Genomic DNA, 27,494 nt, shown 5'->3' with positions numbered 1-27,494 from the left:
ACTCTTGCCCTTCAGAGCAACAATACTGTTCAACTCAGACATTTGGGTGTCAAAAAAACGAACTCAAAATGCACAGCAGCATAAAGAGATGGTTTCTGTTTGGAATCATCCATCATCGTTTCAGTCTTGTTTGTGTTTAGATGTTGGTAGCTTTGTTCACAATAGCAATAGCTTATGATGACTCCCCCCTCACACACACACACACTACTTTGTTCATAGCGCTCAGTCACACAGCTCACAAAGGTGGTGTCAGAAAATCTCTGAGAGTGACAGAGAAAGGGACAGAAAACTGTCCCCTAAGGGTGTCCTGCTGAAAAGTCCCACTCCAGCTCAGAATCATGTCGCCTCACAAACCGGGTTCTGTCAGTGAGCCCGTTTACATGGATCACTGAGAGCAATGAGATATTTGGAAATAGATTATAGAAATGCAATCTCAAAATTCTGGCCGACATGATAGGTTTTTTTTTTTTCCAGCAAAACGACATATGTAGTGAGGGAACTTCCTTTGAATTCCAAATCTCCGTTGTTCTGTTTTTCTGTAAACATTTCCACATCGATGATTGTAGCATTAACTTTGCTAACGATGAAATAAATATGTCCACAAAACATGTTTTTGGTGCCCTTTTCACCCCACAGAGATGCACAACTCGATTCTGGATCCTACATCTTTATTACCTATCTTGTGTCTCCTGTATTACTTTTACATATGCACTAAAGAGAAACTTCAGAATATTTTGGATGAAAAACATAGCAAAACGTTTTGGCTTATCATTAGGCAAAGGCAGGTGAATGCCAATGAGTACTTAAAAACAATGTATATCATAGTTTCCACTCCTAGTATTATTTAGCTCTGTCTTAAAAAATAACCAGATCACTGAAATGACACGCGATGTCTCATGAGAAAGTGTTTCATCCTCCCCCTGTCCCCTTGTTTAGCAATACATTGTTCCATCAACTGAAAGTTATATACAAAAAATACATTTTTTGAAACATCAAAAACAAGTTCAATTCTTTTTATTCCCAGAGTTCAGTGCATGTTTTTACGTTGGACTTTTTCTATCATCGGCTGTCATGCGACACCATCAAAGAGGCTTCCAATCAGTCCTGAAGCCATTCAGCGATGTAAAAACGAGCCCACATGTCCTGTATGAGTCATGCTAAGCTATCTTCAGCCAGCATTCAGTGCAGCAGTAGATAAAGCCCCCTCACAGACCCCTGATACTGACTTCATAGGGTCAGCCTCCAGATAGTAAAGAATGCTTAGCACAAAAACCACTCACGTCAGCACTTTTCTCATGACCCACTTTTGGCCTTGAGTGATGGCTGGACTTAAACTTGACTCATGTTTCAGTGGAACATCTTTACAGAACACAAGACTTTGTGTATTTAGTGATAACACTTTTAACACATCTTTGTGATGCATTTCTGTTGTGCTTTCTTTATCTCTCTTGGATGTGATTACTGAGACACAGAAGTGGATGAGAGCTGTAATGCAAATCTAGCAATTGGATTTTCTTTACTATTCATGGTGTTAAAATAAATTGTTACACTAGCAAGTTGCAAGTTTTGAAGGGTGTGTCACAGGCTTTCCTGCTTTGACTTAGTGTGACACAAAAGCTGGTGTGGCTGCTTTCATTCAGGTTTGACCCAACTCCCGACCTTTTGGCTGACCTTAGTCTTTGAAGTATAGCTGTGGAGCCAGAAGCACCAAATGTTGCACCACTTGCTTCCAAACACCCTAAAAAGGGGGGAAACTAAGAAAGCAGCCCTGCTTCTGAGTAAACAGAGTCGTATCAATGTGGAATGCAGCTATTTAAAGTAACAAAACTCAAAGAATGTTGTTGATTGACAAGATATAGAGGATACTAATCAACATCTTTAGGTGTATTCACACTGGAAAAGTCTGTTGGTCCAGATAGTCCTGAACCTTGAGATTAGTCTGTACTCAGACTGTTGTCAAGCAAACAAAACCATGGGACTAAAGGTCTCTTCGGTTATTGGCCAGGAATTAGAAGGGAAGCTCAAAGTAGCACGAGAAGGAATAATGGAAATCCTAAGCTTTGCAACCCTTGTCGGGATAGTTATTCAAATTTTATATTTCGCTGACCAATTTTTTAACGCGTGTATTAAACCCTTGTGCTATCATATTGGGTCCAATTGACCCAAGCCTTGCATTGATTGACATGTTATCCATCCCAGGATAAATGTGGATGAAAGTGGACAGGATTTTATGTCTGCCACGGACACAAGTGAAAATCAAGTCATTGAAAAAAAAAGTTCAGCAAACTGTTTTGTGCGGTCCAGATGACCCCACTCCCAACGCCAACATACCCAGGATAGCACAAGGGTTAAGGTCAGGTACAACTCTTACTTTTGTTACTTATGGTGGAGGGATACTCCAACACGGTTACTGAGGAGACAACCCCCAAGAGGGTATGAGTGTCTATAATATATGAATTGTCAGGATAATAATGTAGGTAACAATGTGCATCACGTTAAATGTTGTTTTTGAGCCTAAAACCATCTATGACCGGCTAAGGTGGCAGTTTTAGCTCACCAATTCCACATGCATGAACCAGAGTTCAGTCTGATTGGAAAGGAAGCAAGACCACCTAGAAAGATAGATATAGATTGATATGCCTTTATTGCCACTTTCCACTTGAACAATGAAATTGGAGCAGTCACCTTTCTAGTGCAAAAAGAAATTTAAAAAGGTATAATATAAAATATGTCAATATGTACAGAAGAAATGTAGGAAGTGTTGACAAATTCACACAGGATAAATACTTAAATGAACTGAAATTTGTAGGCATATGTGCATATTCACAAATATTGTGTTATTGCCTTGGGGGAAAAGCGATTTTTGAGTCTATTATAGTTCTGATGCCTCTATAGCGCCTCCCAGAGGGCAACAGGTTGAACACGTCTGAGCCAGGTTGTGAGCTGTCCTTGATGATGTTTTGGACCCTTCTGAGGTAGGGTCAGAGAGCGTATCCTGGGTCCGTCCGGATGCATTTATACAGAAAATCAGTTCCGGATTATCAAGGTAAACAAACTCCAGTACACTTTAAGCCAGGGGTGTTCAAAAGTCAGTTCTCGACATCATGTCGACGTCCTACTTGTTTTCTAGCCAACCTGCCATTGAAGCTCCTTATTGGCTAAACACACCTGATCCAGGTAATCAGCACCAGGTAAGGCAGGGTTTCTGGAAAACCAGCTGGAGGGCGGCCCTCGAGGTCTGACCCCTGCTTCAACAGAACCAAACAGGCCCAGTCTGAATACACCCTTAGAGCGCAGAAGTAAACAAGAACTCAGCATCGTTGCGGGGAGATACCAAACTGCATCACTTGACACCATCTGCCGAGCGGGTAGGGTTTCATGCAAGGTCAGAATGTCTACAATGAGTAAGAAGACGCAGGGGGTCGACCATGTGGATACCTGAAATAGCTGTCGTTTTTTTCCCTGCAATGCTTGGAATTTTCAGAGATTGCTGTGATAAACAGTTGCAGCCCTGAGGGTGCAACTTGCCATGTCAATGATGGATGTCAGCAAGAGTGGCCACTCTTATTCAAGTTAACTCATATGCAAATAAAATGTGCCTGCGGTGACTAGCAAGGGAGCCAGCCTTGAATTTCAGCTGAGAGACCTTGAAGTGAATGGGCTCTAACAGCAGCAGATGACGCTGGCCGCTGGTCCTGTCAGTTAATAAGAAGGCTATGAAGCTGAGCGTGATCCGTCAGCTCCGGACAGCGGAGACACTGCCTGGTCATTGTGCACTTACATAACAGCAGCGGGGTTCAATGAATCCAATCTTGCTGCTCGTGGGGTAATGATGTGGGAAATGTCTTCTTGGCTCACATTGGCCTTTCTTTACCCAGCCATTTGTGCTCCACTGTGAAGTTTTGAAGTTCTCAAACTTATTGCCATTCAAGCAACTAAAGTCCTTTTATGAACCACTTAAGAAGTGAACTTTAGCAGTCAGTCATTATCGGTGATGTGAATATCTAAGGTCATTTCAACAAGACTACAATTTTTTTCTTTTTTTAAGTGTTTTGTTCATCAGTTTCCCTTTCATGTTCACAAAATATATAAGGTTAGAACATTTATGTGCATGTTACTATTTAACATTTTTATGTTTGAGAAAGATTTTTGGAAATGCTCTCAAACTGAGCAACAACACACATACTATAGTGTCAAATTAATTAAAAATGGAAACATGGTCTAGATGTGTGAAATGAGTTAATCCAGTTACAACAGAGGCTGCCAGTAGTGGACAACACAAAATAAATACTTCTGTAACACTGTTATGCAGGGAGAAGGACAACTTTTCTTTTTTTGCCGCTTGGTTTGGATCTGGTGTGATGGGAATTTGCCGGACCCTTGATTCTGGAAAGTTGTGGTGCAAATCACATAGCACTTCATGCTGCTTTGAACCAAACTGAAAATGGCTTTGCATTTCAACCATTGACAGTATACAAGACTTGGACTTGCACGTCCCAAACAGGAGGAGCCAAAATCCCATAGATTTCAATTGAGAAATATTATTCTCAGCAATTGTATTTGTTAGAATAACTTTTCTTGTTTATTTATTTTGTTTGCTTTTTTATGTTTTGTGAGATATTCATTTATCTTTATTTTTTATAAAAGCTGTTGTTAGCTTCTGGCCCCACCGTTCAAAACGTTGAATTGTGGACCAATCACTGCTTATTGACGACATCTGGCTCCAGCATGAAAACACTTGATTCAATTGATTTAATTTTTTTGGAGAAGGAAGTAAGCCAATTTCAATAGCTGACATCACACTCACTCTGTCCAGTTCTCATAAACAGTCAATGGTACCAACATTGTGACCTTATGTGATGTGTAAAGCATGTTTCAAGCTCCATAAAACTATGTTTTTTAACACTTTTGTTTGAATAGCGTTCTTTGTGTTATATTGTTTCAGGGATTGAGCCCTGTAGAAGTCACATGCTCTGGCATGGTTTGTTACAAAGAGCCTGGAGTGAAAAGGCCCTCACTAGTCAATCATGCTATACAAAAATCAATAGAAAATATCAAAAAGTGGATTTGTTTCATGTCTCAAGTAGCTGATTTAACACCAATAATGAGTAATTGCTTGAAAAAGCTGAATGTCAAGTGAGACAGTTTATCCCGTGCTCAAACACTGCTTGGCTCCCATTAACAGTGTCCTGTTCAGGGCTTTTATAGCCCTTCTGAGTCTCAGCCAAAACATTTGACTGCCTTCACAAAACACAGATGCTCCTGTGTTTATATTCTGAGAGGCTGGTGCTGCCTGTACACGATTTAATCAAAGTAGTCGCATTAAAGGAGGCGTGCACGGGGTTGATGAGTGCGTACCACGTCTCTCAAATTAGTGGCTGCAGATGGAACAGTCATAGCTTTCGTGCCTCTTTTCGCTGCATTCAAAAGGTTGCACAGATTTCATCAAGGGATGTGTTTCCTCGAAGTGTTTGTGCCTGACATCATCAGTAGCTGCACCTGAGAGGATTCAGTGCAGACGGCGCTTAATTTCTGCCTTCACAGAGCAGCACAAGATTGCAGAAAGCTCATTTGCAAGTCGATCCTTCTAATGTAGCTGTGAAGTTGATGTTGATGTCCTATATTACGCTAAACAGTAATACTTGATTCAATTAGCAAGTGCATTACATTTACATAATCTCTGAATTACATTTTCATGGGTTCCGTAATCATCAGATCTGTATGAATACGCATATTCGTCATCAGCTGCCTAATTAAACTTAGCGATTCAAAATCAAGAAAAAAATTAGGCCATTGTGTTGATGTTGAACCAGAGGGTTTAACCGCTACATTTTGGGCAGATTTTTTTTCCTTTTTTTTGGTAAAAAAATGTTTGTGTTTGGTGTTAGTATTATTTAAAAAAATAAAAAATACTGTAAAAGCGATCCCAGTGTTTTTTTTTTTTTTTTTAATCATGATATGGCTTTTTTTGGCTCACACATTTTCTTTGTAACACCAAAAATTAGGGGCGGAGCTACAGGGCCAAGATAGTCTCCCCAGGAAAAAGCTTTTGTGAATCAAATTTAGTGTCATTTTTGATAAATATTAGAAAATCTTCAATGCAATATTCTCTATGCTGTTCAGAGAATATTTTGAAAATCAGGAGTGTCCAATTAGCACCTTGATCGTGATTAATTAATTACAGGAAAATTAGCTAATTAGCTATTTTTTATTGCATAAATCTCCATCTTAATCTATAACTATTGTTGTCTTCAGATATAAAACAATACTCCAACTTTTTACTTGTATGAACGTTTTATTTGAACTCAGCTGAAAATGTGTCCCACATGCATGTTGCTACTGTGACATCATCAATGTGCGACTTTGTAGTTCAGAACAGTAACAGAACGTACTCAAAGAAAGCTATAGCACCACAACTAATGTCAATTATGTAAGAGATGAAGCCTGATGAGGGGCTGAAAGTTCCAAATGGTAAACTGTGGTAATTATTTTTTAAGAATTCAAGTTTTTATGAAACTGATGTTTCTATTGGGAAAATTTATTTTTGCTCATCTAATTAGCGCAATTTCACAGTCAATGGAAATATACTTGGAAATTATATATAGAATAGAGAGATGGAGTATATATATATATATATATATATATATATATATATATGGAAAATGCTTCAGACTTTTAGCAATGATTAGGTTCAATTAAAAATAAATGAATTCATAATTTTCTAAAGGTCATGAATTAATTAATTTTACTAAAAAATAATCACATGACAACACCATTCAAAATATGTGTTATGAATATTTTTGATCTCTCATTTAGCTTGACTTGCATATTAGAGGTGGATATTTATCTTACAGCTTTTTTCCACACTTTATTTTTGTTTTTGCTGCTGCTTACATTAATGATATGACCTTAGCTAAGACAACTTCTGTTTTAATATTAATAACAGTAATAACACTGAAATAGTTTATTTTTTTATCCTTTTATTTGTTATGACCTTCCACTTTCTCATTTGCCGCCCTTCCAAAGACTTCTGCTTGTTCTAGTTTTGCCGCTGCCAAAAACACCATTTTCATCAGCGTGTGTTTTAAAACGAGACGCAGTTACTGGTAACACAGTTTTTGAATCTGCAAATCACATCGTCATGCATGACCTTTTTAAGGATAAATAAAAAGAGAAACTATTCAGAGAACACCAGATTCTTCCTGAATGCTGAGCGTGTTTTCTTTTAAAGAAAAAACCTGCTAAAATTCCCCTTTAAACCGCCTGACCATGACTTACCCACAGTAGGTGGAGAGATGCATCAAATTCAAAAATATATAATCACATTTTGTCGGTTTTTAACTTTAATATTATTAATTATTAATATTTATATTTATAACTTTAATATTCTTTGTAAAAGTTGCTAAACTAGACATATATTTGGTTGGTTTTGTTTTCAGGAACTTCACTACGAGTCCAAAGCTACTTTTAATGTTATTTCATGCGATCACTCCTAACAGAATTTGTTTTTTTAACCCAATTTAAACCACTTATGCAGGAAAATATAGAAACTTTAAAAAAAGAGTAATTCTTCTGTTCCTGCAGCCACGTGGAATGCTCAAGCGGGGTTGTCTGATGCTTGCCTGAAAGTAATTACACCTCCTTTTGAGGAGATTAAAAGGATGGATATCAAATTTTTAATAGTGATGATGAAGCAGCTTACATTCCTAAGACATGGACTGCCTCTGCAGCCAGCAGAGCATGACTCACGCAGTCTGGGTAAGACAGATAGTGTGACAGAAAAGGACCGCGGGCTTTCTTTAATAGGGGATGTGTTGCTTAGGCTGCCTAATGGCTCGACACTGGTCTGTTTGGGACAAGAATAGCCTTCTATCTATGAGTGTGTGGGGGTGTTTGTGTGTGTTGGGGAGGTGGGAGGGGTGACTTGTGTGTTCATGCATCAAGTGTTTAACTTCGGATTAAATCGGTTATTAAAAATGGGTTTTCACCAAAACGGCACAGATTCTTTTGGGATTATGAGCTTTTGATTTTAGAAGCCATTTTTCCAAAATGTCAGTCTTACAAAAGATGATATTAGAAAATGGATCAAAAAAGTAGCTTATTGGGTGAATTTGAATTTCTATCAAGTTTTGCAGTAAAGTTTTTGTAACAGAAGGAATAAACTCTACAATTATTTGGATTTTTCTTTCTGGAGACGCGATAAATTATATAATTGTAGATTTGGCTGCATGGTAGCATAGTGGTCAACGCTCTTTTTTTTTTTTTTTTTTAATTCGCCGTTGAGTTCTTTCTGTGTGGAGTTTGCCTGTTCTCGTGGGTTTTCTCCAGAGACTCTGGTTTCCTCCCAAAAACATGCTTCGTAGGTTGATTGGAGTTTCTAAATTGTCCCTTTGGTGTGAATGTGTGTTTGTGGTCCTGCTTCAGACTGGTAACCCGTCCAGGGTGTACTCCAACTTTACCCAACAGTAGCTGGGATAGGCTCCAGCAACCCTGTCACCCCAAAAGAAATTCAGGGATTTTAGAAAATGGATGATTGGTTGATATTACTGCATGAGCCATTGGCGGAATAAACAGTATGGGGGCCCAGGGCGAACACTAAGATGGGGCCCTGTACAGTAGATGTATTAGTAAAAAATTGTAATACAATAAAATGACTAACATATGTATTTTATTTTTTATTTTTTAAGTTTTACTAAAAAAGGGAAACCACACACAAAAAAAAAAAACTTGAATAATGGAACAAAACAGTACCCTCTGGAGTGGCATCAACAATTTTTTTTCTCAAAATTGACAAAATGTTTCTTTTCCTCTCTTTTTCTGTCTTCTCACTTTTGACTTTCTTCATTTTCTTTTTGAGTTCCTTTGTTGCTGTTCTTCTTTTTCCTGTTTTGTTTTTCTTCTTGCACTTTTGTAAGCATATCAACACATTTTTTGTTTTCTCTGTTTTTCCTTTTTTCACAGCTGGTTGATTTCCTCTTTTGTTCATCTCTCTTCGAGCTAGCTTGCTGTTGCTGCAGAATTATTAGGGGAGGATGAAACACTTTTACATGATCGGACTCATGCCATCTCAATGATTTTGTTTTCATTGATAAGTACAGAGTCAGAAACATTATCTTATAAATGTGTAAAAATAACTCGGGGCCCTGAAGGTTTTAGGGAACCAGGCAGTTGCCCACTTTTGCCTAAGTAAGTCCACCCCTGTTAGGAGCTGTTCTTCTAGAAATGTTTTTTTTTTTACACATTAGTGATATTTCAACAAAATAAATGGGATTTGGTGACCCTTCACTCCACTACCTAACTATGTAGCCACAAGGGGGCCAGGTCTGGGTCTGTCTTTGCTAGTCCCCAGCTGGGATAAAATACAGGGTTGGGACAGGAAGAGCATCAAGCATAAAAAACTCTGCCAAACCCCTGATGGGATATGCTGAAAGCTGATCAACAACAACGTGGGATTTGGTAATTGTTTATATTTTTGGGGTTTTTTAACTTTATAATTGGCAAGAACTCCACAAATATTCATAGGGTAAAACAATATATATATATGATATTTACAAAAAAGACATGAATTTTCCTTGGGAAGGATGTGTTTTTCCTGAAAATGTGCCGTCTCATCATGTGACCTTCCTCTGACCCCAAACCTGAATATTTATTCTGCTATAACTCATACAAACACAATATTCCAGTCTTTATTCGGATTTTGCTTTGCAAAATCCTTTTTACTTTAATTTTTTTAAATATTTTTTTTCTACATTAAAGTATTTTCCTGGCTATTTTTTGTTTTTTATAAATTTAACAGCATTTGCCCCCATGTACTGCACATTTAAACTTGGAACAGAAAGCTGTTGCTCTCCTAGCAAGCATGTTGTTGAGAGTTAATGTCCAACAGATGTGTGTTTGAAAGGGTGACAGACGATAAGATAAAGAGTCTCTTCATTCCTGGCCCACATACTGTAGAAGTGTTACATTAAAAGTTTTACCATTAGGGCAAACAGGAGTAAAAAGGCTAGCTGCATATTCTAGGGGAAGTTTTAAATTGTTGTGTAGATTTTAACTTTGTTTATTACAGGTTTACACCTCATCTGTATGTGACAAATCCTATTTTGTGAAACACAACATGTCTGCATTGGATTTAAGGCTTAAACAGAATATTTATTACATTAAATTAAACTAGTAATGCGCTAAAAAATATTGGATACTGAAAAAACTACATTTTTATTCACTTTAATGCTGCAACAGAACAAACTTTAGACTTATGAGTTTAAATGTCAACTTAAGTTTTGCTTCTTTAATCTGTTTAATTAAGAAGTTAAATAGACAGAAGAGAAAAGTTCATTAATGGGTAAAAAAATATGCATTTAGACCATTAAATGACGACATTACAGCATCACAATCCTATAGGACTGACAATATCTAACAGTAATTTTACTTACATTTTTTAAATTTAAAATTTAAATTACCATTTATTTTATGAAGGATCACATTAGACTTGACAAAAAAACAGTTGTTTTTAATAAAAAGTTATGAAAATTAAACTAGCTTTAACTCTTGTTGATTCTGCATTTCCAAAATTTCTAAATTATGCCTACCAATGTTTAAAACATTATTTGATCAACTTGTGGTTGTTGCGCTTCGAGAACCATATCAGCTTTTTTATTTAAACAAAAAAAATAATCAACAAGATTCTAAATGGCTTTTTTCAAAACAAATCTGTGTATGTATTTTTTTAAGCTACCACAACAAAAAAAGTACTTCATATTTACACTTACTTATTTATTTTGCCCATAGTAAAAATTATCTGGAAGCAGAAAGACAAAAAAAAAAAAGAAAAACAACAAGCAAGTTTTTATAAAACCTGAATTTAAATTTAAAAAAAAAAGCGTTGCAATGCAAAATAAAAATAGCTTAATTTCTGATCTCCAAAGATGTACTTCAGTGCTGACGTAATGAAAAAAAATAAAAATCCTAAGGAAATATCAGACAAAAATCTTTTGTTTTTTTTTTTTATTTAGTGTTGAAGCAGAGCTAAAACTACAACAGATACATTAAAATGTTTTGGCCTTTTAGTTTCTATCAATAGAGATAATCACAGAAAATCATTCCTATTTGTTAGATTCGGCTATGGTTTGATGTTTGGAAACACCTCCTGACACAGACGTGGATTTACCGGACTCGGGACATGCTCAAGAAGCCTTTGATTTGCTCCCCCTTGTGGTTAAATTAAAAACAGTAATAAATGATTGAAAAGAAAAGAACCTAAAACATGTGTTTAATTATTGATTATAAAGGTGCAAAATAATTCTTTCTGCCCCCTTTTAATGATCGTTGATAATTAAATATGTTAACATTTTAAATTGTTTGACATAATGTAAAATGTTGAGCTAAATCTTGTGACCATGAAAGGGTAAAGTGGTTTTGGTAAATGAATGTTTGAATTAATTAAAAGGCTGATTTAACCTGAATCTATAAAATGATAAAATAATAAATAAATAAATAATATATATATGTCATTTTAATGTGAAATAAAGAAAATAAATGAAAGTTAGAGTTTATGTGTGAGGTAAATCAAAAATGACACCAAGCTGAAGGTGATGATGACACTCTGCGTTTTTCAGTGTTTTTTCTGCTCATTTTAAATTGTTTTTTCTTTTTTTATTGCATTGCACGCCCTCAGAAGCATGTAACAGAGGCTCGCATTTGTGCTCCACTCTGAGCTCTGTCATCAGCCATCCTGCTGTTCATGTGAGGTGATGCAATTTCATTCAGAGTTCAAGCTGGAATTCCTATTTATTATCATGAAACAACTGCTGGCATTGCAAATCTGCTTCTCTCCTGTGTGAGTCTGTGTGTGTTTCTGTGCGGTTTGTACATGAGAAAAGCTGATTGTTTTCTATCAGTGTCACTTTTACATGACAGCTCCAAAGGCTGCGAGTGTGTTTTGTGCGCGAGCGCTGACGCCTCTGCAGGGTTTGCGTTCCATCTTCGGTTTGAAGCAAACGCGGTCTCAGAAATGTGATTTTGATTATTTGAAAAGTACACCATTTTTGGCCTTGGATAAAACTTTGTTTTGGAAGAATGTCCGCTTCGTTGGAATTCCTTGTACTGTCGTTTTTAGGAGTCGGATCCAAAAATCTACAGTGTTTGAGTCACCTTGACCTGATTCCCTTTGCTGTTTTTGAAACCACCTTTAAGAAACCAATACTTAGCATTGATTCCCAGTTTTTGAATATGAAAGATTTTTGTTTTCTGTAATAAAATGAAGCAATAGCAAAGTAGCACAACATCCTGAACTGAAATGAAAGTAGAAAGGAATGATGTAAAGACAGACAAACCAAAAAAACTTTATAAATTAACAAAGGTTTTTCTAAATAAATATATAATCAAAACTAGATTTAACATATACTTAACACTAAAAAAATCTGTCGAAACACCTTGTTTTTAGATTTTATCATTTTTGTGGAAAAAACTTCAACAGTTTAATTCTTTTCCACCTTAAAATGTTGGTTATTTTAGATGTAGCATTCTAAGTAATCTCTCAACGTCTGTTTTATTTTTTGAACTATGATTATTTTAAATAAATTTACCTTCAAATAACTTTTTTACTCAAAAAAACAATTGTGTTATAAATAGTTCTGTACAGGTTTTACAATGCTGATTTCAGGCTTTATGGCCATCTCTGCTTTGCTGCTTTACAATGTTAAATATAAATAAATACATTTTAATATATAAATAAAGTTTTTACAATAATTAAAACTAATACAAAAAAGTGAGATTTATATGATCCCTCATTAGAGTTTATGTTATTCAGTAGCTTTTATTCCCTGAAGTTTAATCTTAAATCCCAATTTTGTTCTTTTTATATGGTATATTTTAAATAAAAATGATGATTTTAGTGTGCAAATTTGCTTATTAATGGGTTTTGGCCTGTTGGGAAACATTTATAAATAAATTAATTAATTAAACAAAAAATAAGAGACTGATTATTTTTTTAAAAATACATATATTTATTGTATTTTTCTTGTTGTAAGGAGGATTTGAACTGTCACTGACCATCTTGTCTTCTGTGTCCCTTGCCTCTCAAGGTGTCAGGAACAAACAAGGACATGAAGACTTTATCTCTCCTGTTGCTCCTCCTCCTCGCCGCCTCTGGAGCCTGTGATGACGTCAAGTACATCTCCAAGAGGAACTCTGGTAGGATGAAGAGCTTCAGTGTTTGTTCTTCCCCGAGAACACTGAAACTTTCTTAATTTTACTTCCATTGTTTATGTCGCTTCATTTTCAGTGTTTGATTTTATGGTACCTCTCGAGCAAGTTTCTAGTCTTTTATGAAGATTTGTCGTCTCTTAGCTTGATGCAGTGGTTATGAAAAGTCTCCTCAGTCACCCCAGAGAACCTCAGGTTCACGTCTGTCTGGGTTCTGGTGTCACTGGAGAATCACTCTGGCAGCTTCCGACAGATCTGCTGATTATCGCTGATTCATAATCAATCTGTTGTGTCTGGCTGATTGGAGATTTAGATTGGCCTATCGATGCATAGCTCCTGCTCTCTATGATACCGTGTGTTCTGAATCAGAAATGTGGGTTTTACTTCTGCTGCTTGGGATTCAGTTCCAGCCCGCTGATGTTGGTGCAGAATTTTTCACCTGCAGTTTTTCCAATTAGAAGTTCTTCAATTATGAAAAGTACTATCAGCATCTGTAATTGTATTGCACTGCACTCCTGCCAAGTTCTGGAAGTGACAAAAACACAGAAAATGACTTAGCAGTTTTTAGCAAACTTTGGTTATCTAATTATATAAATCCCTTTAGAATCGATTCAGCTGTAATGCATCCCCATCTCACTGTTTTGTTTTCTTATAATTGAAAATGCTGGTCCTCATCGCTGAGAGCCCAGATCTTCGGAGGCTCTTCTGTTTAGGTTTTGTTGGGAGATAAGGATGAGGAAAAAAGCTAATGTAAAAATAAAAGTGCTTTAACACAAACTTGACTTAATGCTGTAGATTCTCAAAATAAAATCATGGACATTAATGAGGTTTTCTTTTTAATCCTATTTATTATATTATATCAATTCAGCTGTTAACAGGATCAACGTAATTCCAGTAGATTGTGAAGGAGAAAAGCGACTCAATGTGTTCTTAGAAAAAATATGCTATGGGTTTACCAAGTGGTCTAGAACCTTGATATTTCTGGCGGGCCACCTGTATTTGCCCATTTTTGCCGCTTCTATATCAGTTTGGGCAATAGTACTAAGGCTTTAAGTTTTTGTTTTAGTTTCCGATTATGTAAGAACTTCACACAAACAGTCATTGTTTCCCACAAAGAACTGTTGTGGCTAAAATGTTAGCATCTGTTACATTTGCCAAAAGTGAAAGCTCCATAGTAACTGCAGCGGACATTTAGAGAAGAACTTTTTATTTTACTTTTTCAGGCTCTAAGCATTAAATACATTTAAATATATATAAAATTATGAAACTTTGATGACATTTAGTCAGTCTACGTTTTTGACTCTCCGAGTGCTGTTTTGTTTTTTAATGGTTGTAGAATTTGGAGTGATCACTGCGCTCACTCTTTACCCACTCTCACGGTTTTGTCTTTGTTTGTGTCTCTGGCACGCTCGCCCTTCATTGTGCTCAGAGTGTGTGGGTGAGCTGCTGGGAGTATTTGCTCCGTACTCTCATGTGTTGCCATGCTTGCATGTGTGAAACTGTTGCTTCTTCATAGGAATAGCGATAGTAGTGAGCTTGAAGGCGTTCTTCTATAGTAAATATAAATATATATACCGTGCTCTTTGGATGTGCCCTTTGTGTGTCTGTGTGGGAGAGGTGTGTACACAGCAATTATGTGATCAGAGCGGAGCCAAGCGGACATTTGTGTGGGCGAGCCAAAGATAGACTGTTAGATCTGACTGGGCTTGTGTGTGTGAAGCTGGACACCATATGTATCGTAAATACCATTTTCTCCTTTCCTCCTGTGCGTTGCTTTGATGCAGCATCTGCTGCAGCGTCAGCTGACGAGTTCTGGTGGCGTGCAGCTGATAGGAGGGTGGGGGAATGTGATCAGAGCCAACCAGGTGAGATTTTTTATTTCTAAAGGTGGTAAAGGAATGGAAATGCTTGGCTGCCTGACCCATTCAGGGAAATCCTCCCGGCTCTCTCCGCCTCAGAGGTCAGGCGTCGTCTGTGTGTGTTCGCCCTCCGGCTGTTTGGGTTCAGTGCCGGCTCAGGGACACTTGAGCAGCTTTGATTTTTGCTGACAAGAAGATTTAGCCAATAAAATGACATTTATTTACTCATTCATTTGTTTCTCATTCTTGCTGCACCTCTTATAACTTGACTGCTCCAAAAATGTATCCTAAATGACCTAAACAAACAAAAAAAGGAAGTAAATGTGTGAGTTTCATTACATAAGATGGCTTGTAGAACATTTATCTTTCATGAAGATTCAACTCTGTCATTTCCAGCAAAATGTCTGCTGTTGTCAAGGACAAAAAATACCCACATATCAGAGGAGCTTTATATTACTGCCCATATTCAGCCATTCTGTGCAGCTGATGTGAGGAAAATTAGCTTACAATATAAACATATAAGGAATGGATTTCAGGAATTTGTAAAAAAGTCAGAGTAAAAAATCCCAAATATCCTGCTCCTTTACCTAAAGGCCCTCTAGTATGCATGTTGTGGCATTTTATCAATAATGGAGGAAAGGTTTTTAAAGTAAATTAACCATAAAAATGTATTTCTGAGCACTTTGTTATTCAAATCTTAAATCGCCAGCAGACACTTTTGTAGAAGAAATTTGTTAAATAGAAAATATTCTAGCCACAAATTCCCTGATCCAAACTCTCAACAATGCAGACGGGAAGAGGGGTGGAGTTGCTCTGCTTCAATGATCCTGTCCACTACTTACAGGTTAAATTCTGCCAATCTGCAGAAACTTTATCTTAACCCTAAGTCATCACCGGTGACACTTAAACACAAAATCTTTAAAATACTGTAACTTTAGCATGATCAAAGTATATCCAGCAGATTCTGGAGGAGAAGCGGCAAGACCCACTTTTCTCCTTCAGAATCTGCTAGAATTAGGTTAATTGTGATAACAGTTTAAAAAAATACAATAAATCAAAGTAAATAAACACTAAAGCTCTGGTGTTAAAAGATTAGAAAAGACAAGTTTTTGAAATTTTGGCTAAAATAAAATAAAAAATAATTGAAAGACCAGTGGAAACAGTTTTAAAATCACTGAAAAGATGACCAGAGTGGGACTTAAAGAGCAACCAAACCCTAAATCAAATGGGGCTTTAAAGATACTTTCTGTTGGTCATTTTTGATAAATTAATATAATATTATTTAATTTGTTGAAAATATAGTCAACAACCGTCTGTGTGCTGCCCCCTAAAGGCTGAATCGAGGTATTAGATTTGAATTTCAGAATTGGTCAAACCATGATCTGCAGCTCCAGTGATGATAACAGTCCTGTCCCTAAGCCCCACCCCTCTGACTGGATTTCCACATTTCGGCTGTGGGTGGAGTCAGCCACCAACTTCCCTGTTTGGTTACCCTTTAAACGGATGGATTTAAGACATGTGTCAAAGTCAAGGTCCGGGGGCCGGATCCGACCCTCCCGGTAATTATATACGGCCCTCCAGATCAATTTATATTATTGTTGTTAATGTGCTGATGTTATCTTGCGTTTATTTCTAACTTGTATAATTTTGACAAAATATATTTTTATGGAGAATAAAATATTGAAGGTTATTTAAGGTTTAACTTGATTTATTCTGGGATAACATTCCTACCTGTTTTTATTCAGTGTTATGTTAAAAATGTATGTTTTTAAAGTTTAAACATTTTGTTTCAGTGTGTTCAAAAATGTTTATTCTGTTCGGGTCGCGACCTAAGGTGTGTTTTTGATTTTAGCCCATCGTACGATTGCGTTTGACACCCCTGATCTAAAACATTTGCAAAGGAAAAATCAGAATGAGCATTCTACTTTAATTAAACATTACCATTTTATATACATAAATGTACTGACTTTTAGCATTTAACAAAACGGTATTCACTTCACACCACTAACTTAAAAAAAAATGGAAATTCTGCTTTATTTATTTCTTAAATGAACTTAAACTATGTTTATGTTACCATTTGACTTTACTGGTTAGTGGTTTTTTTTTTTTTTTTTTAGCATTTGGGTGTAAAGACAAAAATGCCCCAGGGGCTACATTTGGACCTTATTTTGCTCATGGTAGATACAGACTACAGGAAGGAGAAAACATGAGATGACCTCCAGCAGTGACCCCACAGCAGCACTGCTAAAGCCTCGACTTTGGGTCAGCCAACCTGAACTGCAAACTTTACCAAAGGGAAACTTTTAGATAAACAACAAGTAGCTAAATCCCTTAATATGAGATCTTTTGTTCTGTGAGTCATGAACTTCAGGTCAGTTCAGTATTATGTCAGAAAATTGATGGTAAGCTGAACCCTGCAGTGCAACTGTGTCCAAGTAACTAGTTTGTATTTTGATCTATAGCCAGTACAAAGTAAATACTCCAATTTTTATTGATTTTAAATGCTGCTTTATTAAGCAAAAAAATATATATATATTTTTTTTATTATATTAGTGGAAGCATTTTCATGTTACTTTAGTGAATTTGCTCCTTTAAAGTGTTAAACAAAACATTTTTGATCTAATTTAAATGCTATTTATTCACTTAAAATGTCATGTTAATCATTGTGAATAAAAAATATTCAAAACTTTTCAGAGATAAATTGATCTTTTTTGGTAAACTAACAATAGTTTATTGCCTTTAGTTGCATAAAATTATATGTAAGCAAAGAACTCATAAAGAAATATTTTTTTCTGTTTTATCTATAAAGGTGGAACACTTCTTTCAGGTTGCAGAAGAATAATTTCTCCACGTTTGTTGAATACACAAATGAGAGATGGATGGCGCATTGACCAATGGATCCATCTATATTCATAGCCTCAACTGTGCTTATGGGTTGTGGGCTGCATGGCAGATCCAAGACACGCTGGACAGATTTTGTCTCTTGGCTGTCCAGGGAACGCCTTGGTATCTTTCCAGAGAAGCTGGTGGGGGAGGAGGTGGCTGGGGAGATGGAAGTCTTGGCATCCTTGCTGGCCCTATGACCCAAACCCGAAGCAAGTGGGAGCTGACAGATGAATGGATGGTTCTTCTGCTCTTAACTCGACGTGTGTAGGATGTGATTCTAGAGTCTGGAAAAAAAATGTTTTTTCTGTTTATTTCCTCTTCAAGGGATCCAAATAAGTAATTATATCTAAGAAAACAAATACTGATTCAGTGTATATGCTTCTGTGTCACTGATTCATACTCTACTACTTCATCTACGCCTCCATTTCCACCAAATCCTTGTCAGGTACCGCTTCCTCCACACAGCAGACGGAGCGAGCTGTTCAGGAAAAAGTCACAATGTAGTTAATGGTGTTGAAGTAACTACTTTTACACACAGGCAGAGCTGTTGTCTCGATTAGCCCATTTTATTGAAAGTGCTAATGAGCTCGACAGTTGCTGCAAAGGCACGCCAGTGCTCACGATAATGCCTGGAAGCCTTACTGGCACATTTGTGCGCATCCATACCAACACGTTCACACATCCCACAGACATTCAGGCAGAACACACACTTCTACACCCTCTCGCACATACGCTTCCTCCTGCATGTGTACAACCAGACAGCAAAGGACTCGCACAGCAGATTTACATGTTAGCGTGTCACACAGGAGGAAAGAAAGCTGTTCCGCTTCTAAGGCTGCATGTATCGGAACGTAATAAGAACGAATACATGTCAACTTTTTTCATGTAAATTGTAGAGTTCCAAGTCATGACCTAAATGATACTGTGGTTCATCTCAGGATTGACTCGTGTAATAATGATAGATTTGGTCCTGAGTTATCCTGCTATTTAAACCAGTTTAGGAGACTAATATGGGTACATCTAAAGCAAATATTTCTGTTTCAAATTGAGTTTTATGACAAATCCCGGATTCGTTGAATGGATTTCTTTTCTTGTTTATGTGAGGAGAGCTCTAACCAGTTAATGGGAGAACAAGGTGTTGAGATGTGGCTGGACATGTGACTTGATTCATTTTAACGTCTGCTTTAAACAAGTTGCAGGTAATTAGAACTCAAACAGCCTTTTGTGGAGTAAGAAACTATAGCTAATATTAAATGATAGAGGTTATAGTGAAATAATCCTGATGTTTATGGTGATTTTGATCTACTGAGATGAAAATGATAAATATCAGTACTATACAAACGAATGAAATAACATACAAAATTATAAATAGAAAATTAAACTTAAAGGACCCATCAAGCTTTTCTTAAGTCTTTCAGAGTAAACTATGTTCATATATTGGAAAACTAAAGAACAAAAGATAAAATGAGTTTGTTCTTTTTCCTACCTTGAAATAAGGTGCCTCGGTCTCTGAGGCACCGCCTTTTGCGGCTTGTGGGTGCCGCCCATTTCATTACGTCATCTCAGCACCGTACTCGGCATCGTTTCGGCGTTTCTCCCACGGAAGCAAACAACATCCAAACTTTTGCAAAGATGGATATGCACCGTATAGCTCCCTTTAGTACCCCTGGCCAACGCTTGTAGTGATAGCCGGGGCTAGCGGTTGAGCTAGCTGAGTGGTGAAGCTAACGGTGATCTGCAGCTAGATTTACAGGGAAATTGCTTGTTTTTGTTAGCCTGAGGTGGTTCTGATAGTGCAGACTCTTCCTGAAAGGGGCGGTTCTCACTTTGTGACATCACCCACTCTTTTTTGTGGGTTGGGAGGGGCTGGTTCTCAGAGTGCAGGTTTTTAGAGAATTACTCAGAAATGTGTGAATGGATCAAAATACTGCTTTGGGGTTGTTTATACTGAGGAATGGACATTATAATACACCTAAAAGCTGATTAAACATTAGTTATAGATTTTGCATGGTATAGGCCATTTATTTTGGCAAACTTTTTATTTTAAACCAAAATATTGCTTTCAGCAAATTAAGTTTAAACAATGCTTTAAGTGACCGAGGACTCAGTAACATGGAAAAATAAATAAATAAATAAATAAAAATAAAATAAAAGTGTTTGAAACATGTGTTTGGAACCAAGTATAACACCAGCTTCTATGTAAATGATTTGTTTGAAACCTCCTTTATTTCAATAAATATTCAAAAATCCTCATCAATAATCTGATGTGAAAGTATTCCCAACACAAACTATATGTTCCCTAAAACATCTTCAACTCAACATTTTCTTATTTTATAAATTTAGAAAATCAGCCCAACCTTGTCCAGATTGTTTTGGCTCCATTTCTTCGCACCAAAGGGTAAAAGTAAACAACTTATTAACCATTCTTGACAGTCATGACAGCAAAAAGACGAGAAAAAAATGGAGCAGTGGGTGAGAGCCATTTATTAGTTATGAGCTCTTATTGTTGTAAAACAGGTGCAGAGAATCAGGAAGACACTTGGGTTTGCTTGGCATGATAAACGAGGGAGCTAAATGATTCAGCTGCACAGCTCATTTTTCTAAAAGGGCGGTTCACTTATTTTTGGACGCTCTTTTGTTTGCTTTCACAAACATCAGCTTTTTAAATATTTGGTTAAAACGATTAGTGACTAGAATAGACAGAGGAATGTTTTAGTCATTTTACCTCCAGAGGGGTTTGTGTGGACTTGTTCCACTGCTTGACACATTTTACTGTGATTAAAAAAAAAAAGGGAAACGGCATCACAGCCTGACAGGCGGTTCAGTCCCAGAGACTAATGAGAGGCAAAAATGAAGGGTGGCTTTTTAAGGGCCAGCTCATTGTCAGAGTTATCCAGATAAACCACACTGGCTTTTTTTATCTGGCTTTAATTTAGAACTCAGCTGCAGTCGCCAAGCAAACAGTTATGAGATGCCAAGCAGCACAAGTTCATCATCAAGCACGTACCATACTCATCAAAAACTGTGAACTGGTCTAATATCTGTGGTCATTAAGGTTGAATGTGTTTTTACCCAACAGGTGAGGGGAGGTTGGACCAAAATCTGAAATTTACTTTAGGTTTATTGGAATAAATAAATGCTCCCCCACAGCTTCTATGGCTGCTTTAGAGCTTGTTCAGCCATAGTCACATGCACCCATACGGAGTGGCTCATCTCCCATCAGGGTGTGGGAGATGATCCAGAGGCGAGGTCCACGGCCAAGGACGGGAGCACAGACGAGCCACCTGGAATGTGAAATCTCTCCCGCTCTGAGGGGAGTGGGAAAGAAAGACAACACATGAATCAAACTGCACCAAACGGAGGCTTGGAGAACTAAATGAAAAATATATGATAAAGAAATATTCACATTATTAGAACATTTTACCACACTGTATGATCACGTCTTTGTGTTTCTACACATTGGACTGTTATGATGGATTGATCATTTTTTGCTGCCATCACCTGTGTTTTGTCTGCTGTGATGGTAGTTGTTCATTTGTACTTTATAGTAAAATAAACCTACAGTCCCTCAATCCAAATGGTATTTGGTCGATGATCGGTCGATTCATTTCACTTTGAAAACAATTTTTCAATGGTTTACTTCAATTTGATTTGGTTGAATCATAGGAATAGAAATCGAAATATTGATTAAGCCGATTGAAATTAACCTAAAACTCTTTGCTGAGATATATCTTTCTTAGAAAAAATGTAACATAGACGGTCTTAACCTGGCAGGAGTGTAACTGCTGTTGCCCCCACTGTCTGGTTAGTGCATCTTTGACCAAATGGTCCTTTAATCCCATCTCCACCTCTTCTTTTTCTGTCTATTTATCATAAGATCTGTTTAAAAAATGAGCAAGTCAGCTGTGTGATACAGATCTGTTATCTGGAGGAGAATAAAAGAACATTGATGCTCAACTATAATCTGCAGAAGCATCCTTTACAAATCTAGAAGTTTCACTGTAACAACCGGAAGAATTTTTGTCTACGTTTTTAAAAGTAATTTCCTTAAATCTGAACATGAAATATTTTGTGTTTCTTCTCTATGCAAAGCCCTCCGTGTGGACTAACCTCACACACGTGTCCCCCTTGTCTCCATGTCGTTGTTGAGCTTCAAGGTCATATTAAAGATTCATTCATTCTCCAGGTCTGCAGTCAAATATTGATAAAGTCTGACACTGCTTCACTCTCTGCAAGTGTTTTTTTTTTCTTTGCTTTTGTTACGCACATAGAAGCGCACACAACCATGTATTTATAGCACACACAAATGGCAGTGTGAGTGCAGATACAAACAGGGGCACACAGAAATTACCAAACACAAACAGGCCTTGTACACCAAAAAATCCAAATATCAATTTGTTTTATAATGTAAAGCAGGGGTCCCCAAACTACTGCTCACAGGCCGGATCCAGCCCGGCTCCACATCTGGTACGGCCCCCCAAAAACTATCAGACACACACACATACATACATACATACATATATATATATATATATATATTTTTTTTTTTTTTCTCAATCTGGACGATCAATACTCGCATAAAACGTGACTTTTTATTCCACCCAGCTGCAGTCTGAACTATGACGGGACAGCATAGACTATTTATTGTGTGAATGCTTAGTAAGCATTCACACAATAGTGATTCTCCTGCTCCTTTTCATACATTTTTATGCCACGTAAAAACTCAATCACACTTTCAGCGATTTCAGCAATCTTTGTATCAAAATGCCATTCAGGACATTGACCACGCGTGGGCAGTGTTTTTATCTGCCCATCCCAAGTCTGGTAAATGTGGCGAGTTGGGTTAAAAAGGACAAATGCTGCAAAACTGAAGATGTAGTAATTCTTGTAAGGAGGAACCAAAACAACAGTGTTTACAAGAGGTGAAAAAGAAAGTTCTAACAGTGTAAATCAGCCGGAGGTCAGAACAGTGTTGAAGAGACGTGGATACAACAATCACCTCTAAACCTGCAGTGTGCTGCAAAGCAAAGATCAACCTTCTCATTGATTTGTCTTCAATAAGGTATCCAGCTAAACCTTTTAAGTCCAACTTATTGGTTTGCCCAAAGTCCTGCAGTAACTGGTGTGTAGCTGCAAATGAATCTGCTGCAGAAGTCAATCAACTTAAAGAAACAAATTATCCCGCTCGACCTGATTGCAGGGAGTCTCTCACTGATCCCAGCATATTTTAAGAACACTAAAAAAAAAAAAAAAACTGACGTCTGCTCAGAATTTACTCCTTTCAAAGTAAACTGAATCAAATCATTTTAGCACTTGAAGTTTCTGCGTGTGTAATGGATTTTGACAGGAGACCCAGGGGAGCGAGAATATAAGCATTCCCTATTAATTACTCTTTAATATACACGCAGAGTAAGTTGAAAGATTAGGACACGCATGAATATCCTCTGCAATGTTGCTTCTACAAAAATATTCTGGCACGTTGAAACTGAATCAACATTTCTGTTTTTAAATGTTTCCTTTTTTACGTAAACGTTCCTTCTTTTGCTTTTTGAATCTCTGCATCTTTGCCCTCATTTGCTTTGGCTTTGAACACAGTTATTGACTGTTCTAGCCTTTCCTCCTCCAACACAGTCACACACATCTCTCCTCTGACTACCTAAAAGAAAGGAAGATTTAAAAAAAAGACCAGCACAAAGCTGCTCTTTTCCATTCCTTTATGCTGAAGCAAATATCTGAAGCGTTTAAAAAAATACATATAGATTTGCTTGTTGCACTAATAAAAAAGTGGATAACATTTGCAGTGGACGCCTAAAAACATGCAATGTTTGAATAATGCCAACAAGAAAACCAGCGTCTGAGACTCTGAATGCATGTCGACCTAAATGCACAATCACAAGTGCAGATCAAACATGCAGCTGCAGACAAACGCTGCAGATCTGTGAGGAAGGACCAAGCGTGCAAATGCATTTTCTACAGATTTTAGATGGTTTGTGTTGAGTCTGATCTGAGCATCTTGCATACATTCATTCTACTTTGATGTTGATTTCTAAATGTATGGCTCCTAACAAGCATTACGTGATCTATTCTGAATATAAAGACCACAATTAAACTGTTGTTTACTGCTGTAAAGATGTAAAATCAGGATTAAAAGAAGTTTGAAGCATATCTTTAAGCATTGGTTGGCCCCATGAATTATTCATCATGAGTATGGCAAAAATGTGAATTGGATCTAAGGTAAAAAATGATAAATCAGGGATTTCATATACTTAAAAAACATCTTGATTTTGTTGAGAAAGTGAAAATAAAATTAGGAAATGATGCCTTTGTGTGTATCGTATTTTTCAAAGTATAGATTGCATCGGAGTGTAAGTCACAGGAGCAAAAAATACATAATAAAGAAGAGAAAAAAAACATATAAGTCACACTTGAGTATAAGTCGGTGGAGCAAAAAATACATATGCTGTATATATAAACATGTATATAATTTGCACTTTTAGGAGAAAAATGTGTTGCTTCAGAAAACCCTTTCAAGCCCAGCACAATGCTGCGGTCACACCAAACATCATTCACGTGTCAAATTTGAGTCCACTGGCTCTTTTTCGTCTGATGCTTCTTTTTACACACTAAATTTAATACTAGTCTAAAAATGTGTTCCTAAACTAGACTCTCCCATCATGTATGGGAGGAGATACCATCACGTTTTTAGCCTCATTGCTACATGGAAGCATTGACTGTATATTTCCTTCACAAGGAAAACAAAACGTTTTCTCCTTCAGAATCTATTAGAATTACGTTGGTCATGCAAACAATTGAGAAATTACAGTAAACCAAAGAACATAAACATTGAAGCTCAGGTGTTAAAGAGTTAAAGCAACTTAAAGATGTTTTAACAGTTGAGGTCAGCGTGTGGTGAAGTGTCTCACCAACAAACACAATAACTTGTAGGCTGGAGATGACTTAACCTTCAATCAGATTTCAAAATCATAGGAACACATCTTCAGGTCAACCCACAAATGTTCAACGACGAGGCACATTAGGATGAAGAGCAGCTTCAAATGGCCATGAACAAGGTGAAAAAACAAAAATGAAGGTCAAGACGGCGCAAAAACTAGACGGGAAGTGAAAAAGGAAACGGAAGACACAAAAAGAATGGTGGAGCGGCAGAGAGGAGAGGAAAATCTAACATGCGGCCCTTGCTGTCAGCCAGTGTGTAATTAAGTTCTGCACTCTGTCAACATTGCTCTGTAAAACTGGTAATTTAGCTGGGCTGGAGCCAGGAGAGCAGATCAGAGGAGGGGACAGGAGGACAAGAGAGGGAGGGGAGGGAAAGAAGCGCCGAGTCTGGGAGGCAAGAGAGGAAGAAGATTAGTGGAGTTTGGTGAAGTTGTTGACAATGGATCGAGGGAATGTCTGTGATGTGAGGAAGTTCAAATGTTTAACAGCCTCTCATAGTGTGTGAGTGTGTGCAGATAGAACATGATTTTGTGTTAATAACCTCTCATTAAGCTTCATGCTTATCTTTTAACCATTGGGATCATTGGAGAGGTAAAGGAAGTAGTGCTACTTTGTCTAACCGTGGAGTGTTGATCAGAACACAGGAAAGGCGACGATTGGATCCCGTTCTGTGAATTAGTATTCGCTCAGAGACCTAACACTCAAATATCATCGCAGAGAAACTAAAGAATAACAAGCAAATCTTTTAATACCAACGCTTCTCCAGGTAGCTAGCTCAGTGGAGTGGGGAACAGGACGTATACCACACCATAACTCATCGTCAAATCACAAAACTTCATGAATATAGGGCTCAATCTTTGAAAGACTAGATTAAGTGTTTTTATAAAATGTGTGAATGAATAAATGAAATGTTTTATTTTAAAGCAATCAGGAATAATACATGAAAAAACATATCAAATTGAATTACTACTATATCACTTGAAAGGGAGTGGGAGGAAGCGAACTTGTATAATCCCACCCTGACTTGACCATACCATTTTCTCTACATGAATTATCAATATCCGGTTCAGGACTTAATATCAATTTATTCTCTACAATCATTTATTCAGGTTATAAAGGATAATTAATATCATTGATGTAATCAAGTTTAAAAAAACATCCACAGACAATCATTTATATTTATCAATAACAAAAATCTAAATATTCTTTTCTTAAAAAGATTGTATTTATCAAAGAATAATTGTAATAATTCAAAAAGTAATAAATAAGAATCATCTTAATTTTTTAATGCCAAAAAAGTTTTAAAATATTCTCATTAAAAGGACAATTTGAGCTGTAAGCTGTAAGCTAGTTAGAGAGAGTATAAACAGACGGATGATGGGAAATAGGGGCGGGGTTACTCCACACATTTTTGATAAACTGCAGAAACTATGTCCTAGAAAACGTCATTTACAATAGATAAAAAAAATGATTGGAATTCAAAGCTATAATTAAAGTAACTATTAGTTCAAATAGTGTTGGTTGGTATTTATTTAAAAGATTTAAATTAATTCCAACAACTGTAAAGGTGAATCATGATACGACAGCAGATACTGTGCATTCTCTTAAGGTTTAGTTACTTCATTAGTTCCTAGTTAACAGTACAGTAGCTTGCACAGGACAAAAAGAGAAATTTCAGAAGTTGCTGCAAAATCTTTTAAGGTAACAGAGTAAATGGCTTTTCAGTGTCCGAGTCTCTGGGGGCTGGACGGAGAGAAGGAAGAGTGAGAAGGAAGTGACACTGATGAACCTTCTCTCTGACCTTGCATGGAAGTGTGTTTGTGTGCACGTCGGTGTGTGTTTACTGTGCATGTGACAGCAGAGGGAGGGGCGGTGGGCTGAGGGGTCGGCAGATTGGCTCCATGGGGAGGCTGAATGGACGGCTGCACAAGTGGGACTTTGTGTGTGGAAAAAAGCGCTAAAACATTTGAATGAAGGACAATTAAAGGATAGTGTGTTGGGTTTTTAGCTTCAGTTTTAGCTGAGGTTGTACACTGACAGTATAATTACTAGAATTACTTTATTGCTTGTGGATGATTATATGAACTGGTGTGTGTATCTGGAATATCATCTCAGGGAATCCAACTTTTGGAACTAAATGATAAACTTTCTCTTTTAGGATCAGAACAGCCCATAGATGGCCCAACTAAATCGTCTTTGTGAGTCTGTTACATTTTTCCTGCGGTGGGCAGCATTGAAACATCGCCGGATTGGTCGACAACAGCTGAGCAAAAGCTCAGTGCATCATTTTTCAGTTGCATTTGTCACTTTGCTGATCTTGTGCCGTCACATCCTGGATATTGCTCCACACATTTAGAGGAAAGTCTGAACACTCAGCAGATGGATTTCAGCCTAAAATGATGATGCAGAGTGTGATGAGGAGGCACTTTCTACCCTTCTGTCAAGACAAACTTAGTTTTGCCCAGAGAGATCAACCACTATCTCCCTCAAGCTCGGGTTCCAAATCCTACCATAGATTCCCACTAAAAATACTCTTTTTTTTAAAAATATATTAGTCTTAATTTAGAATTAGAATTGAAAAATTTAAAGGCCCAC

At 37.1% G+C, this 27,494-nt stretch overlaps 1 protein-coding gene across 2 annotated transcripts in view; it reads left to right on the top strand.

The window, feature by feature from the left end:
• il1rapl2 (interleukin 1 receptor accessory protein-like 2) overlaps positions 1–27,494 on the top strand; it is a 373,988-nt gene that overhangs the window by 58,275 nt on the left and 288,219 nt on the right. For both annotated transcript variants that reach the window (XM_024283660.2, XM_036213986.1), the window contains one exon: positions 13,080–13,188. In XM_024283660.2, coding sequence (XP_024139428.1) covers positions 13,101–13,188 — 88 coding nt within the window. In that variant the 5' untranslated portion in view covers positions 13,080–13,100. The remainder of the gene's footprint in view (positions 1–13,079; positions 13,189–27,494) is intronic.

The sequence above is a fragment of the Oryzias melastigma genome, linkage group LG10, assembly GCF_002922805.2.
Source record: "Oryzias melastigma strain HK-1 linkage group LG10, ASM292280v2, whole genome shotgun sequence".
In the NCBI taxonomy this organism is placed as follows: Eukaryota; Metazoa; Chordata; class Actinopteri; order Beloniformes; family Adrianichthyidae; genus Oryzias; species Oryzias melastigma.
This window is presented reverse-complemented; position numbering and strand designations above follow the sequence as displayed.